The 17,494-nt window shown below is 48.1% G+C and overlaps 1 protein-coding gene across 2 annotated transcripts in view; it reads left to right on the forward strand.

The window, feature by feature from the left end:
• Positions 1 to 3,921, forward strand: part of LOC122921534 (NACHT, LRR and PYD domains-containing protein 12-like) — a 276,607-nt gene extending 272,686 nt beyond the window's left edge. For both annotated transcript variants that reach the window (XM_044271573.1, XM_044271574.1), the window contains exon 13: positions 2,847 to 3,921. In XM_044271573.1, the coding sequence (XP_044127508.1) occupies positions 2,847 to 2,934 (88 nt within the window). In that variant the 3' untranslated portion in view covers positions 2,935 to 3,921. The remainder of the gene's footprint in view (positions 1 to 2,846) is intronic.
• Positions 3,922 to 17,494: the final 13,573 nt, after the last annotated feature.

Genomic DNA, 17,494 nt, shown 5'->3' on the forward strand with positions numbered 1-17,494 from the left:
AACACTGGGAGGAGGGGGCCCCTGAGCTTGGGCAGGCTGTTGCAACGGCTCTAACAGCATCTTCAACAACTCGGCTGTGTTCGCATCCCCCGCACCCGCCCCCAACACTCCCGTAAATTGGTACTCACTGGAAGAAGACGGGACTGGAACCACCGGAGGAACAGGCACCGGAACCTCGGGCTGAATAGACGTCGCAGGAACTAAGCTACGAACCCTGGATGAATGATGACGCGACCGCCTACTGCGGTGCGAATGCGCTGCTCGACAAGACTCCACCGATGCTGCCAACGACCCTTCAGAGGAAGACGGTGAGCACCACCTGGAGGATCTGGAGCGCCTGCTCCACGCCGAGTCATCAGACCTGCGGCGAGAGTGACGCCTGCGGGAACCGCGTCTCCTGCTCTCCAGAAAGGGGGATGACGAACTGGATCGAACCCTGCGCTGGCGTGACCTATGGGGAGTCAAGGGAGGGGCTGGCAGCGGATGGGCACTCAACGCAGGGGCGGAGGGAGGGTCCACCTGCGCTACATCATCAATGGGAGAAGGGGAGGCAGCCACCTCTATAGCTGCTGCTGGTGGCAAAGCCCCTTCCACTTGTAGGCGCTCAACACCAACACACAACAATGAAAAGGTCAATGCGGTAGTAGCCACAGTATCCAGTGGTAGTAGATACCTGCTCTTGCAAATACTCCAACTGTGGAAAGCCACAGTATCCAATGTTGATGCAAGTACTTCACTTGTTAGTCTGATTACTTGCGGAAAGAGGTAATGTGACAGTATGTACGGTATGCAGTGGTAGTGCGATAACTCCACCTGTGGAAGGAAGGTAATATGACAGGATGTACAGCAACTAGTGGTAGTACGTGACTGGGAGTGAGGAGGTAGCCATGCACCCCCTGTAGAAGGGGTTAAAGCTGTAGTACTCACTATGTTCAGTGCCGGATAGCACCACGGTTAACAGTTTGTTTGTTTTTTAAATAATCATCCAAGTAAAATCTGAAGCCCCAACCTAAACTAGGTGATGAGGCAGGAAGGGGTTACATTTTAATTATATATTTATGGAGTTAAACCCTAGACAAGGAAGGGGTTAATTTATGTATTTTTATAAATTATTGGTGACCAGGGGCAGAGGTCTGTAGGCTCCTGGAGGAGGGAAACGTCTGGGTGAGAAGATTTGGTGCCTGGGGGACGGTCCCCCCCCCCCCCCCCATAAACCAGTAAGAAAGTTGTGGCCTAGTAGTAGCAAGCCCACCGGAAGAACTTTCGGACGGAATGGAGGGCAGAAAGAACGGCCGTTAGATACCCAAGAAGCAGCGGCCAGCCCAGAAGGGGATGCGACCGTTGGAAAATGGTATCGGCAGACCCGGGAGGGAAGGAGGTGGAGGGGCGAGGAGGGGCACAAGCACTAGGTGAAATAAAGAGGAGAAAACCCAGCATGTACGGTATGCAGTGGTAGTGCGATTACTCCGCCTATGGAAGGAAGGTAATATGACAGGATGTACAGCAACCAGTGGTAGTGCGTGATTGGGAGTGAGGAGGTAGCCATGCACCACCTGTAGAAGGGGTTAAAGCTGTAGTACTCACTATGTTCAGTGCCGGATAGCACCACGGTAATTATTTATTTTTAAATAATCATCCAAGCGAAATCTGAAGCCCCAGCCTCAACTGCGTGAAGAGACAGAAAGGGGTTTCATTTTAATTTTTTTTATTATTTATTGAGTTAAACCCTAGACAAGGAAGGGGTTAATTTTATTTATTTTTCATAAATTATTGGTGATCAGGGGCAGAGGTCAGCAGGCTCCTGGAAGAGGTGAACGTCTGGGTTAGTAGATTTCATGCCTGGGGACTGTCCCCCCCCCCCCCCCATACACCAGCATGGAAGTTATGGCTTAGTAGTAGCAAGCCAACCGGAAGAACTTCCGTCTGGAACAGAGGGTGGAAATAATGTCCATGAGATACCCAAACCCTGGACCAAGAAGACATGAGACGGGCATACTCGATGCCTGGTAGTGAGAAGCAGAGACCAGCCCAGGAGGGAATGCGACTGCTGGGAAATAGTACCAGCAGGCCCGGGAGGGAAGGAAGTGGAGGAGGAGCGCAAGCATTAGGTGAAATAAAGAGGATAAAACCCAGGCCAGGAGGGAAATTAAGGATGAGAGGAATGTAGAGGGAAGGTGTTCACCATACTTACCCCATCTTCATCCTCTTTTCTTAACCCCTCCTTGGGGTACCAGTAGGGTCACCTCTTCACCCGCTAGAACCGAGGTGGTAGAGAGGCTGGAGTGGAGGGGGGACTGCAGAAATGCAGGTGATCCCATGGTTGGCGGATGCAGGGGAGCTGGGCTGCCCTGGTCCACTTTGGGGTGGTCGTGCGGTGAGGGGAACTGACACCGGCCTTCCTCCCCAGAAAAGGTAAGGTGCCTAAAGAAGAAAAAAGTTAAATAACAAATTAAATAATAGATTAAAATGGCGGATAGGTGCCCTGCAAAGCAGGAAGGTCTGCCTCCTACGTACACTAAGCTAAAACTGACTAGCTCGGCCATTCATTCCCCCATGTTTCTGTTCTAATTGGATATATAGTGCTATTTCTGCTGATGAAGGGACTGGTGATGTCTCGAAAGATCACTATGTAACATCATTACTTCTATTTTTGTTAGCCATTAAAAGGTATCAAACCTGCAAGACTCTGATTTAGTTTCTCTTAATGAGAGCAGTGAACCAAAGGGGAGATATTTACAAAACACGCAAGATTGTAGACATCCCATGTTCAGGAGATCAATTCACTGACTGGTCTGATGTCGGGAGGAAACCTCAAAATACAACCTCACTAATGTTTTCTCTTCTAGTCTGCGGTACAATGAATTATCTGAAGAGGAGGAGGAAGCCCTAAGAAAACTGGAAAAGCAGAAAACAAATATGAAGATATCTTATTGAACAGAGAAGATGCTGGATTCCTCTCTATGATGAGCAGATAATAGGACTTTGGTGGAGAAGATGTCTTCAGAGGTCTGGTATTAGGAGCGTCTCCTAGTGCATTATGGGTAATATCAGTGATCTACAGAAGATAAGGAATAATAAGATATTATAAAAGAGGTTACCAGAAATGTTCTTCTCCAGCTATTTATATCTCCAGTTACTAAATCCCTTCATAATGAGCCCAAATCCAGGCCTATGGGATGTAGCAGCGTCTCCTGAAGGTCATGTAGGTTGTCAGCAGTATAATACTGGTTGTCACACCGGAGGAGGCCGCACATTGCACACAGTGTAACTAACAAATCACACAAACTGTTATTTCAGTTTCTATTTTATCTTTTACTTGATGCGACTCGCGGACATACCAGTGTTCACATGATCTGTCTCCTGATCACCAGGACCAATAGAAGTGACATGGCGGTGTGCGGTATTTTACTGTATATACACAGTGCGAGTGCTGTGTAAAATAACAAAAAGAAGACAAAGGGTATAAAGTGGTCCTAAATGGACTCCTCTTGAGAGGACGCCCAGCTGCCAGCCTACACATGAACTACAGTATGAAAAGAAACACGATACGGGGAATCTCCCCCTTACCAGCTCAATCAGAGAACCACAATATCCACAAGGCTGTCGGCTGTCACGGTGAGTAGAGACTTTTAATCCAAATGAGAAAAAAAAAGAAAAAAACAGCACTGCCGTATTCCAAACTGGTCACTTTATTGGAAGAAAAAACACTCAAGCAATAAAAAACGTAACCTTCTTGATGCGTTTCGGGCACCCAGGCCCTTTGTAAAAAGAATGGCATGATCATGAAAAACTGGAGTTAAAATACATGTTAGGCCTCATGCACACGACCATTCCGTTTTTTGCAGTCCGCAAATTGCAGATCCGCAAGACACTGAAGCCGCCCGTGTGCCTTTACGCAATTTGCGGAACAGAATAGGCGGCCCATTGTAGAAATGCCTATTCTTGTCCGCAAAACGGACAAGAATAGGACATGTTATATTTATTTTGCGGGGCCACGGAACGGAGCAACGGATGCGGACATCACACTGAGTGCTGTCCAGATCTTTTGTGGCCCCATTGAAGTGAAAAACTGAGGCTCGGATGCGGACTAGAACCACAGTCTTGTGCATGAGGCCTTAGAAAAGAGATTTACCTCTCAAGAGAAGCCACGTCATGAACGGGTGGGAGTAAACCCGGTGTTAGCTCCAGGGTGACAGGCATCTGTGGATGGAATGTGCTGCAACAATTCATCAGCACAAGTGAATAGAACGCTGTTCAGACACAGACAGGATGCAAGATCAACACCATGGAAAAGATACTAGAAATAAAGATGGTAAATTTATATATGTATCATTTCCAACATCAATAATAATAAATAACATCATGTCTCCTATTTAAACCTGTTGGAAATCTAGTCTCAGGCATAAAAATCCAACAGGTTTCCCTTGCCAATAACTTTTTCCTGTGATCGCCCACTCTGTATAGTTTAAATACCCTGTCAATTCGACAGAAGGTGAAAAAAGATAAATCACCCCCGTGGACATAAAAAAAATGTTGAGAAACCGCAGAGGCATTCAATGCCTTTTCATTGTTTGCATCGGATAAATGTTTCCGAATCCTGGTTTTTAAGGTATTAGTAGTGCATCCCACGTACTGCAGTCTACAAGAGGTGCAGCAGCTGAGGTACACAACGGATTTCGTCATGCGGGATACTGCAGGGTGCTGGGTGGCCATCGAGTCCCCGTGCTGCTGTGACGGGGACCCGATGGCAGGGAAGGCAGCCGATGCCGTGATGGCCTGTGAGATTCAGCCCCCTGGAAAGGCAGGAAGCTGTAAGTGTATTACAGTGTGTAATACACTTACAGCCAATGCATTAGAGAAGTATTGTAATGCATTGTAAAGGGGTCAGACCCCCAAAAGTTGAGGTCCCAGAGTGGGGACCCCCAAAAAAGTGACGTTTTAAGTAAAAAACAAAAAAGCATCCTTTTCCCAAAATAAAGTTAAATTTTTTTTGTAAAAGATAGGGAAAAAAAGAAAAGTAGACATATTAGGTATCGCCGCGTCCGTAATGACCGGCTCTATAAAAATATCACATGAACTAACCCCTCAGGTGAACACGTCGCCTTACATCACTAAAAGTGCAACACCAAGCAATCAAAAAGGTGTATGCCCCCCAACGTAGTGCCAATCTAACAGTCACCTCATCCGGGAAAAAATGAGCCCCTACCTAAGACAATCGCCCAAAAAGTAAAAAAAAACTATGGCTCTTAATATGGAGACACCAAGGCTACTTTCACACTTGTGGCAGAGTGATCCAGCAGGCAGTTCCGTCGCCGGAACTGCCTGCCGGCTACGGCAAAATGTATGCCAACTAATGGTATTTGTAAGACTGTTCAGAATCCTGATCAGTCTTAAAAATGGCTGATCAGTCAGAAAAATGCATTGAAATGACAAATCCGTCCTTCCGATGTCATCCGGAAAAACGGATCCGGCATTTATTTTTCTCACCTTTTTTTCGGTCTGCGCATGCGCATACATTCCTATGGAAAAAAAATGCCGGATTCAGGCAAGTCTTCAGTTTTTTTGGCCGGAGATAAAACCGTAGCATGCAGCGGTTTTATCTTTGGCCTGATCAGTCAAAAAGACTAAACTAAAGACATCCTGATGCATCCTGAACGGATTACTCTCCATTTAGAATGCATGGGGATAAAACTGATCAGTTCTTTTCCGGTATAGAGCCCCTAGGACGGAACTCTATGCCGGAAAAGAAAAACGCAAGTGTGAAAGTACCCTTAAACATGATTCTTTTTTGTTTCAAAAACGTCCATAACAACCTGCTGTATAAAAATACCACATGACCTAACCAAAAATAAAAACGGTGTCAAAAAAGCCATTTCACCAAGTCGCCTTACATCACAAAAAGTGTAATAGCAAGCGATCAAAAAGTCATATGCTCCTCAAAATAATGCCAATCTAACCGTCATCTCATCCCGCAAAAATGATACCCTACCTAAGACAGTTGCCCAAAAAATAAAAGAACTTTGGCTCTCAGACTATGGAGACAATATACTTTTTTTTTTTGTTTCAAAATTATATTATTGTGTAAAACTTAAATAAATAAAAAAAGTATACATATTAGGTATTGCCACGTCCGTAGCAATCTGCTCTATAAAAATGTCACATGAACTAACCCCTAATGCCTGCAGTTATCCACATTATGGCCAGTGCTGGAGAGCATTCACTTGTTTGCTGGACGTGCCCTCCCCATACATAGGCTGGCACATCAGGTGTGGAACGCTGCGAAGCTTCACCAGTACAAGGATTGGGTGGATGCCAATCCATTATGGGACAACCCAATGTTTCCTCACTTGCAAAACTACGAAGGGGGCGGAAATTTCGAAGGAGTAGATAACTGGGTGGAGGGTATCAGCGATTGTCCCAGAAGAGGTGGGTACCGCTGAGGCCCTTCCGATCCACGAATGGAGTGTCAGAGGTTATCCCGGGGATTGGGTGCCACTGAGACTCTACACATGTAGATAAAAAATGTGTCTGGACGCTACCATCTTTCACTAGAGACACGATGGATTTTCTCCGAAAAATTGAAACCCTTACCATCAACCCCAACAGTATCATGGCTAGCATAGACGTGGAATCACTTTACACGTCTATTCCACATGATAGAGGAATTGGAGCTACAGCTTACTTCCTAAACACCCGAGGGACTCAGTTTCACCCTCATAATGACTTCATTTTACGCCTTTTGGAATACATCCTAACACACAACTATTTCCTGTTTAATGGTTCTTTCTGCCACCAGCTGAGGGGGACGGCAATGGGGAACTCCTGTGCGCCAACTTACGCCAATCTCCTCCTGGGCTGGTGGGAGGATAAGTTTGTCTTCCCAGATCAGCATCAATGGTGGAATGACAACATCACCTTTTGGACTCGGTACATCGACGATGTCTTTCTGATCTGGGAGGGCACTGTGTCTGCCTTTCATGAATTTATCAATATCCTAAATCAAAACGATATCGGTCTGAGCTTCACTTTTGAAACCCAGACCGAACAAATTACTTTTCTTGATGTGGTGGTGAGGAAAACCGAGGGGACCCTCAGTACGTCGGTACACAGAAAACCGACAGCCACCAACAGTATACTTCACTGGGACAGTCACCACCCTACGGCCGTGAAGAGGGGCATCCCCAGGGGGAAGTATCTGCAGGTCCGCAGGAACTGCTCCTCGGGGGGGAACTTTTACTCGGAATCCAACAAGTTGAAAAAGAGACTCACACAGAGAGGCTACCCTTTGAACCTTCTGAAGGAATCTTTTCAATTTGCAAAGTCCAAAAAGAGAGAGGACCTACTGATACCAAGGTCGAGAGACAAGACAGACGAGGGTCTGATACGTCTGATCTCCACCTTCGACTGTGGTAGCAGGGAGGTGACCTCTATTCTGAGAACGTACTGGCCAATACTCCTGATGGACCCAGACCTTGCACAAGTAATCAAGGAATATCCCCAAGTCACGTACCGTAAAGGTAGGAGTTTGCGGGATCGACTGGTTCACAGCCATTACGAAGGTCCTAAAAAAGAGGGCACATGGCTAGATCGGAAGCCTCTGGGGGTTTTTAAATGCGGATCCTGCAAAGCCTGCAAGTATATTAACACCTCGAAGACGGTCACTTGTTCCGTAACACAACGTCCTTTTTTCACCCGGGACTTTGCGAACTGCAAAACAAGGGGTGTAGTATATATTTGTCAATGTTCATGCCCCTTTGATTACATAGGGAAAACGAAAAGAGAACTTAGAAGAAGGATTTGCGAGCATATCAATGATATCAAAAAACGAAAGGATACTGTCACGACCCTTGGTCATGGTCGTGACTCCTTGGGAGCCGCATGCAGTTGCCCGCGGTTTGGTGTTGTGTCAACCGCAGCTGGGGGCACTTTGTTGTTTGCCTCAAGTGCGGTTGCCGCGGACAACAGGTATGCGTGCGGTTGCCCTTGGCAACGTGTGTTTGTGTGCACTTCCCTTGTCTGGTGTGCACGGGGGTTATTGTGTGCACTTCCCCTTTTAGTTGGTGTTTTCCCTTCCCTGGTGTTGGAAGGGTTAACTTCCTTCCTAGTGTGTGTGTGCACTGGGTGTGTCTGACTGTTGGGTGTGGCTTCTTGGCCCTATAAAGCCTCAGTGGAAGGCAGTAGTCAGAGAGGGTGCTTCAGCCATGCTTGCTGAAGACATCCTCCTGGTTATTTACCAACTGCCAGTGGGGGCCACCCTTCTGGTCAAAAAATGTTACCTTGTCTGATGTGATGTTTATGTGTATGTTGTTGCTTGTTTATTGCACCTTATGGTTTCCTGGTTTCCCGTGTGATGTATGGTGTGTGATGTTGTCATTTCTGTTGTTGTGGACAACAGCACTTTTACATGGGTTCCAGGCTGTGTGTCTGTGGCAGGTAGGTGAGGTTGTAGTTTCCACGTACCTGCCACTGCCATAAGTTGTATTGGTTTCCCCTTGTAGCTTGGCCACTTTAGACTCCTGTTTCTCCGTGTCCAGGAGGAACAGGTAGTCTACCCAGCTCCTAGCTTAGGGACCTGCGGAGGGTTAGTAGGCTCCCCGAGGTTCCAGAGCATGAGTCCTCCTACCTTTAAGGTCGGCTCATGCCGCTAGGAGTTAGGGTCAGATTAGGGAGGCTTTAGAAGGTGACCTGCTCCCTGATCCTGTGGTCCTGGCAAAGCAGTGACCAAACATCTATGGATACCGCTCGGCTGAGGGTTTCCCCCATCCTCAGCCGTGACAGTATGACCAGAATGGCTCCTCACCTGGTCTCCCTCGAAAGAGGGTGAAGCATGCATCGCCATAGGCTGATGGGGTGCATGCGCGTTCTCCGGAGGGAGAGTGTTATGGGGTTCACCGTTAACGGCGCGGTTAGTGGCTTTTCCCCGCCACCTTGCTAACTGTGTCCGTGTTGGTGACCCCTCATCCCTCTCAGGGTTCCTATCTCTGGTCGTCTGCTGGCAGCATTCCTTTGGTGTTCCGGCGGTGTGCTGGTTGGGGAGTGGCTGCTGGCAGCGACCTGGAGTGGGAGCGTTTACTGAGTCAGACGCGGTGTCCAGTGTCTCTCCTCCAGACTGCTTTGGTGGCTGGCTGCCTGGGACCTAGGTGACGGTCCAGGTATGTTGGCGGCAGTTCTGGAGGAGGATACGGGTACCTGTCTGGCAGTGCCTCCAGTTGTTCTTTCCTCCAGTCTGCTTTGGTGGCTGACGACCTGGGACCGTTGTGTCGGTCCAGGTTTGTTGGCGGCAGTTCTGGAGGGAAACACTGGTGGTTAACAGGCATTGCCCCTCCCCCCCTCCCTGTTGTTTGGTCCCACCAGCTTCCCTTTTCGGTTGGGGGGGCTTTGAGGGGTGGGAGTGTCACGACCCTTGGTCATGGTCGTGACTCCTTGGGAGCCGCATGCAGTTGCCCGCGTTTTGGTGTTGTGTCAACCGCAGCTGGGGGCACTTTGTTGTTTGCCTCAAGTGCGGTTGCCGCGGACAACAGGTATGCGTGTGGTTGCCCTTGGCAACGTGTGTTTGTGTGCACTTCCCTTGTCTGGTGTGCACGGGGGTTATTGTGTGCACTTCCCCTTTTAGTTGGTGTTTTCCCTTCCCTGGTGTTGGAAGGGTTAACTTCCTTCCTAGTGTGTGTGTGCACTGGGTGTGTCTGACTGTTGGGTGTGGCTTCTTGGCCTTATAAAGCCTCAGTGGAAGGCAGTAGTCAGAGACGGTGCTTCAGCCATGCTTGCTGGAGACATCCTCCTGGTTATTTACCAACTGCCAGTGGGGGCCACCCTTCTGGTCAAAAAATGTTACCTTGTCTGATGTGATGTTTATGTGTATGTTGTTGCTTGTTTATTGCACCTTATGGTTTCCTGGTTTCCCGTGTGATGTATGGTGTGTGCTGTTGTCATTTCTGTTGTGGACAACAGCACTTTTGCATGGGTTCCAGGCTGTGTGTCTGTGGCAGGTAGGTGAGGTTGTAGTTTCCACGTACCTGCCACTGCCATAAGTTGTATTGGTTTCCCCTTGTAGCTTGGCCACTTTAGACTCCTGTTTCTCCCTGTCCAGGAGGAACAGGTAGTCTACCCAGCTCCTAGCTTAGGGACCTGCGGAGGGTTAGTAGGCACCCCGAGGTTCCAGAGCATGAGTCCTGCTACCTTTAAGGTCGGCTCATGCCGCTAGGAGTTAGGGTCAGATTAGGGAGACTTAAGAAGGTGACCTGCTCCCTGATCCTGTGGTCCTGGCCAAGCAGCGACCAAACATCTACGAATACCGCTCGGCTGAGGGTTTCCCCCATCCTCAGCCGTGACAGTATGACCAGAATGGCTCCTCACCTGGTCTCCCTCGAGACCTCTGGAGGGAGACACTGGTGGTTAACAGGCATTGCCCCTCCCCCCCTCCCTGTTGCTTGGTCACACCAGCTTCCCTTTTCGGTTGGGGGGGGCTTTGAGGGGTGGGAGTGTCACGACCCTTGGTCATGGTCGTGACTCCTTGGGAGCCGCATGCAGTTGCCCGCGGTTTGGTGTTGTGTCAACCGCAGCTGGGGGCACTTTGTTGTTTGCCTCAAGTGTGGTTGCCGCGGACAACAGGTATGTGTGCAGTTGCCCTTGGCAACGTGTGTTTGTGTGCACTTCCCTTGTCTGGTGTGCACGGGGGTTATTGTGTGCACTTCCCCTTTTAGTTGGTGTTTTCCCTTCCCTGGTGTTGGAAGGGTTAACTTCCTTCCTAGTGTGTGTGTGTGCACTGGGTGTGTCTGACTGTTGGGTGTGGCTTCTAGGCCCTATAAAGCCTCAGTGGAAGGCAGTAGTCAGAGAGGGTGCTTCAGCCATGCTTGCTGGAGACATCCTTCTGGTTATTTACCAACTGCCAGTGGGGTCCACCCTTCTGGTCAAAAAATGTTACCTTGTCTGATGTGATGTTTATGTGTATGTTGTTGCTTGTTTATTGCACCTTATGGTTTCCTGGTTTCCTGGTTTCCCGTGTGATGTATGGTGTGTGCTGTTGTCATTTCTGTTGTTGTGGACAACAGCACTTTTACATGGGTTCCAGGCTGTGTGTCTGTGGCAGGTAGGTGAGGTTGTAGTTTCCACGTACCTGCCACTGCCATAAGTTGTATTGGTTTCCCCTTGTAGCTTGGCCACTTTAGACTCCTGTTTCTCCCTGTCCAGGAGGAACAGGTAGTCTACCCAGCTCCTAGCTTAGGGACCTGCGGAGGGTTAGTAGGCACCCGAGGTTCCAGAGCATGAGTCCTCCTACCTTTTAAGGTCGGCTCATGCCGCTAGGAGTTAGGGTCAGATTAGGGAGGCTTTAGGAGGTGACCTGCTCCCTGATCCTGTGGTCCTGGCCAAGCAGCGACCAAACATCTACGGATACCGCTCGGCTGAGGGTTTCCCCCATCCTCAGCCGTGACAGATACCCCCGTAGCTCAACATTTTATTAATTGCCACATGGGCGACTTAGATTCCTCTCGTTTCTCAGTTCTGGAAGTAGTCCCCCTTCCTGAAAGGAGAGGTGACTGGGACAGGAAGATCCTGAAGAAAGAAACTGCTTGGATCTATAGATTCCAGTCCCAGTCCCCCCTCGGCCTCAATGAAAGACTAAATTTTACTTGTTTTATTTGAAAACCTGGCTATTTAAATTCCTGGTTCTTTAAATATACATCTTCTTCCAGTGAGATTTGTGGGTATATGGCCCTCTAACCGGCTCTTTGATTGATGCGAGAAGCATCCTTGTATTAAGTGAATAAATATCAGTTCACCTTATCTTTGCTTTTATTTGGTGCCTCGTTTCCTCTCCTTTATCATCAGGGGGAGGTACCAAATTATATAATATTATCATCTTTGATTTATCCCCTTTAAAAATCTTGGGAGACATTTGTCAGTCCCTTATTCCCTTCTGGCCCCCTCTGCAGTTGCGGACGTTTTTCTGTAAGTAATATGATGGTAAATGTGGGCGAATTTTCTTGCCCTCATACCCTTGTTTTTAAGATTCTTCTTTATGCAGATTATGCCTCCCGAGCGATCTTCAGCTTCTATATGCTTTTTAAGCTGCGTTCCAACTTGAAACCGGAGGTGACGTGAAGGTACTTCCGGTTTCTGGGCTCGGCTTCCATCTAGATCCCTTATGAGTTCCACTCGGTGGGTTCCACGTCACCGGAAAAGACCTAGGGAGGCAGGCATGCGTTCCAGGGTGCGTTCCAGACGCCGGAAATATCTCTTCTGGCGTCCGGAAGTTAACCCTGGACAGGCGCGTCTTACAGGATAAAGACCGCAACAGCGGCCTTTTTCTAACCTAGCCAAAGCCATGTGGTCCTGTTCTGGGACTCTATCTTTGATCCTTATGTAAGTAGATTGTGTTCTTCTCTGTTGATTGATGGGTATATGCTGACTTAATATTAACATAGATGCCGGCTTCATACTAATTGAGCCTACATACTCTTCTAGGTACCTACAATAGGACAGCACTATTCTGAGTAATCCGCAGAACCACGTTTATCCGGCTTAGGAGCTAAGTATCATACGTATATGTATATAATTTTCGAGATCGCCCCCTGATGAGCCTAGCGAGTTCTAGGCGAAACGCGTAAGGGGTCTCGTTTTTTATCTACATGTGTAGAGTCTCAGTGGCACCCAATCCCCGGGATAACCTCTGACACTCCATTCGTGGATCGGAAGGGCCTCAGCGGTACCCACCTCTTCTGGGACAATCGCTGATACCCTCCACCCAGTTATCCTCCCCTTGTTAGGGTTCCCTTGATTAGGGATTAACAGGGACAGAATAGTAATAGGTTCGGGGACAGGGAACCTCCACCATCAGGGGGTCGCCCTGGGCTGAGCAGTCTAGGGGGAAAACTAGGGTGAGACAATTCTGCCCTTGCCCTACCCATAAGACCTTGCTCCTTTTCCCCGTTTTCCTTTTTGTTCTATCCTGTTACTGTGGATTTATTGTGAGGGGCCAATATTCCCCTTTAGAAAATCCAAGTACTCTCATGTCTCTTTTCACTACAATGGTATATATATACCGATACCCTTTCTTGATATATTAATAAAGGTATTTTTAAAAGTCACCTTTTTTTCAGTTGCTTCTCTCTTTTGATACTTTGGTGACAGTAACATCCTAGTACCAATCCGAATGATTGTTAATATTTCTAAGTACCCCCTGACAGGAGTTCTCACCACACAAGGACCAAAGGGTATTATATCTATTCTATATACCCATTTATTGAGCAACCGCATGGCTTTAAATCAGCTGAAGGTTGAATCTAAATGGAGGGAAAATGTCTCAGGAAAAATGGCAGGAAGCATTAGAGTCACCGCTATATGTCTCGCCCTCTGCCAACAACAGGCTAATACAATTATTTATTCTACATAGATGTTACCTGACCCCCACTAGACTATACAAGATGGGTAAACTATCGCACACTAGGTGCCACAGATAAATGACTTCTGGCATATCATCTGGGACTGTAACTACATCAAGTCCTATTGGCAGGAGGTCACTAATATGCCGTCTACTCTGCTTTCTAGTCCGGTTCCCCATGACCCTAAAGCACGTTTGCTAGGAATTCTGGAGGAAGATATATGGACTCCCCATAATAGAATATTTTTAAGAGAGACATTGTTCCTGGCAAGGAAAACCATTGCAATAAGATGGTTTGGCAGACCGGCCACCCACTGTGAATCAGAGGAGATCTCTGGTTAACCAAATTGTCCCCTATCAAAATGTGGAGTTCAAAAACAGGGGGGCCTGCAGAAGGTTTGGAAGGTGTGGGGAGCGTGGTGCATATCACCCTTGACAGTTCTCCAATCCAGACATATGCGATCTGCCATAATGAGCCTACAATAATGTATAACACCATGTATGCACAGATGTTAATGTACCTGATCGAGGCTTTATTCTCTGTAAACGACATGGAAACATTTGCCGTCTCTGATGGATGTAACATTGCTTTACCTCATGTGTTTATTCTCCAATAAAACAAGTAAAAAAATAAAAGTTGTTGTATTGAAATCTGTAGCCGGTCTCAGGTCGGAGTCCAGTCACGTGAGATTTTCTATGGGACCAGGGTTTTCTCCGTCAGCTTTGATATCACTTGCACCTAGGGTTAACTTTTTAAAAGGCCAAGGAGAGACAATGGTAGTGGCCAATAGCCTGTTGTGGCAAACTGCTTAACACTAAGCAACACCTGACTCCGCCCAGAGTTGCCACGTGTCCGTTATTGCACCGGCCAAGCCGGTATTTTGTTCTGCACACTGATACTGGTATTGTTTTTCTGGCCCGCACTATCTGACCAGATCACACAGCGGCCGCCTGTCCGAGCCGCATTGGGAAAGCTATTTATTTACATATGTGTCCAGGAATGCAGTCTAAGAGCTTCCACCGCCCTGCAGTAAGGAGGCCTCTGATTGGTGAGAGCAGGCACCTCTCACAAGTGCTGGGCTGTTCCTGTGACCCAGGTGCTGTGAGGGCATGGTGGGGGTAGTAATCCCTGAACACAGCAGGGGGCAGCATACACAGCATATACTGTATAGCAGCTTCCCCCTGCTTACCGCTCACACAGGCATCGCTCCTGGCGGCTGGTTCATTAGTCAGCGCGCCGGGAGTGCAGGGGGAAAGCTCACTAACAGCGCCGGCCACGCTGTCCCGTGAGCTTATACATAGTGCACAAGTCCATCATATTTTATAAAAAGGGGGATTGTATATTTACCTGATAAACACATGAGGCTCCTGTCTCCACCAGGATGTGAGGGGGCCGGGCAGGCAGAGGCCGCAGCTCCCGCACAGCCCCTCTCTCCTATGCTGACAGAAGATGGATGTCCGAGAGCGCTGCTAAGGGACATTTCAGCCACAGTTTTTTTTACCACAAATAAACATTTTCCCCAAATAAAGTATATTAGAAAAATGTTCCCTGTCACTGTCCCTACACATTAGCAAAAAAAAAATAATAATAATAAGTGGCAGTTACTCTTTAAAGTCCCCTCCATAGATAACTTGTCAGCCTGTAAGAAGGAAAGGCTTAGTTCTCATGAAGAGTCTTTTTCGGTCCTAATTTGTCTGGGGTCCATAGATGTTAATGAGTCTCAACTCTTGTCCCTTCTTGTCCCTAAGATTAAACACCTCTCCATTTCTAACTTGATTATACTTCAGCATTTGAACAGTGCAGTAAAAAGAACCGCCACTCCGCTATACGGCTCGGCCACAAGAGACCAGTAGGAGGGCCCTCATCGCCATTCCCTCCTGGCTTTTTTTACTTCTGCCAAAAGTCTAGTCTCCTGCAAAAACTAAATATCACACATGATGGGGTTAGATACAGAAGTGCTGGGTGATGCAGGCTGTCTCCTGGTGAGGGAAGCTCCTGCGGACTGTTACTAATGTCATCCAGCGTCTCACCAGGAAGAGGCGTGGCTACTGCATACTGAACAGTGTGGAGGGCGGGGCCAGCCCTGTGACACGTCACACTGCAAAGCATGCTGGGACAGGAAGTGCTGGATGTAAACATCCTCTCCAGACAGGGGAAAGTAAAGCACCGACATAAAAAACAGAAATCTGCAGTGGAAGGAGCAAATTAAAAAAAATATTGTTTTGGGACTGGAGAACCTCATTAACCCATTCTGCTGCGGATCACTAATGCTGGGTTCTCAGAGCTGGAGCTCAGCTGTACGCGGAGACGGCGTGCGCAGTGTGCCCTGTGCCGTCTCACTTCTCTCTTCATGTCCACCACTGTATGTCTATGGGACTGCAGCAGCGGACAGGAAGAGAGAAGGGAGATGGCACGTGTGCACTGCGCTTTCCTTCTCCTCATACAGCCGATCGGCGGGGGTACTGGGTGTCGGACCCCTGACAATCTGATATTGATGACCTATCCTGAGGATATGTGATCAATAGAGAAAGCTCGGAGAACCCCTTTAACACATGGTATTAAATCTCTATGTCATAATATGGCTCTCAATATTAATAAGGCCCCCATTAGCACCCCCCAGTATTACTAGTGCCCCCATTAGTAGTAATGCCTCCATTAATGCCTCCCAAAATTAATAATGCCCCTATTAGTGCCCCTAGTAATAGTAATGCCTCCATTAGTGCCCCCCAGAATTAATAGTGCCCCCAGTGATATTAAGTGATGATGCTGTAGATGCTCAGGTAAGTGATGATGATGTAGAGGATCAGGTAAGTGATGATGCTTTAGAGGCTCAGGTGAGTGAAGACGCTGTAGAGGCTCAGGTGAGTGAAGATGCTGTAGAGGATCAGGTAAGTGATGACGCTGTAGAGGCTCAGGTATGTGATGACGCTGTAGAGGCTCAGGTAAGTGATGACGCTGTAGAGGCTCAGGTAAGTGATGACGCTGTAGAGGCTCAGGTATGTGATGACGCTGTAGAGGCTCAGGTATGTGATGACGCTGTAGAGGCTCAGGTATGTGATGACGCTGTAGAGGCTCAGGTATGTGATGATGACACTGTAGAGGCTCAGGGAAGTGATGACTCTGTAGAGGCTCATGTAAGTGAAGATGCTGTAGAGGCTCAGGTAAGTGATGACACTGTAGAGGCTCAGGTAAGTGATGACGCTGTAGAGGCTCAGGTATGTGATGACGCTGTAGAGGCTCAGGTATGTGATGACGCTGTAGAGGCTCAGGTATGTGATGACGCTGTAGAGGCTCAGGTATGTGATGACGCTGTAGAGGCTCAGGTATGTGATGATGACACTGTAGAGGCTCAGGGAAGTGATGACTCTGTAGAGGCTCATGTAAGTGAAGATGCTGTAGAGGCTCAGGTAAGTGATGACACTGTAGAGGCTCAGGTAAGTGATGACACTGTAGAGGCTCAGGTAAGTGATGACGCTGTAGAGGATCACTCATCTCAGACATTTGGAGCAGATCACTAGGATATTCCCCCAATGTCTGATAGGGACCAACTCTGGGATCTGAACCTATCTTTAGAACAGAGCCCACAAAGTGAAGGAGGGTGTACCGCGCATTCACGGCTGCCCTCCATTCTCTTTTTTGGGAGCATCGGCTATTCTTGAAGCTCCCATAGGAATGAATGGAGGGTGGCTGTGCATGCAGGGTATGCCCTCCTTCACTTTGCGGGCTCCGTTCTAAAGATAAGTGCGTGTCCCGAGGTGGGACCTTCACCTATGAGACTTTGATGGCATATCCTAGCAATCTGGCCCCGCTCACAGCAGTATTTATTATGTGAAGTCATGGGTAAAGCTTTGTTAAGGTATACCAATCCTCTGCAGCAGTAGCGCACGTAGTACTCACTATGAAACTCCCGTAGCAGGCAGGCTGGCCGGCAGCGTAACGTCACTCACTCCGTCACGCGCCTGCTCCGCCTGCTTCATTCATAAAGTGGGAGGAGCATGTGCGTGAGGAAGTCAGTGACTGGCCAGCCTGCCCGCTACGGGAGTTTCATAGTGAGTACTACGTGCGCTACTGCTGCAGAGGATTGCTATACCTTAACAAAGCTTTACCCATGACTA

The sequence above is a fragment of the Bufo gargarizans genome, chromosome 11, assembly GCF_014858855.1.
Source record: "Bufo gargarizans isolate SCDJY-AF-19 chromosome 11, ASM1485885v1, whole genome shotgun sequence".
NCBI classification, from domain to species: domain Eukaryota; kingdom Metazoa; phylum Chordata; class Amphibia; order Anura; family Bufonidae; genus Bufo; species Bufo gargarizans.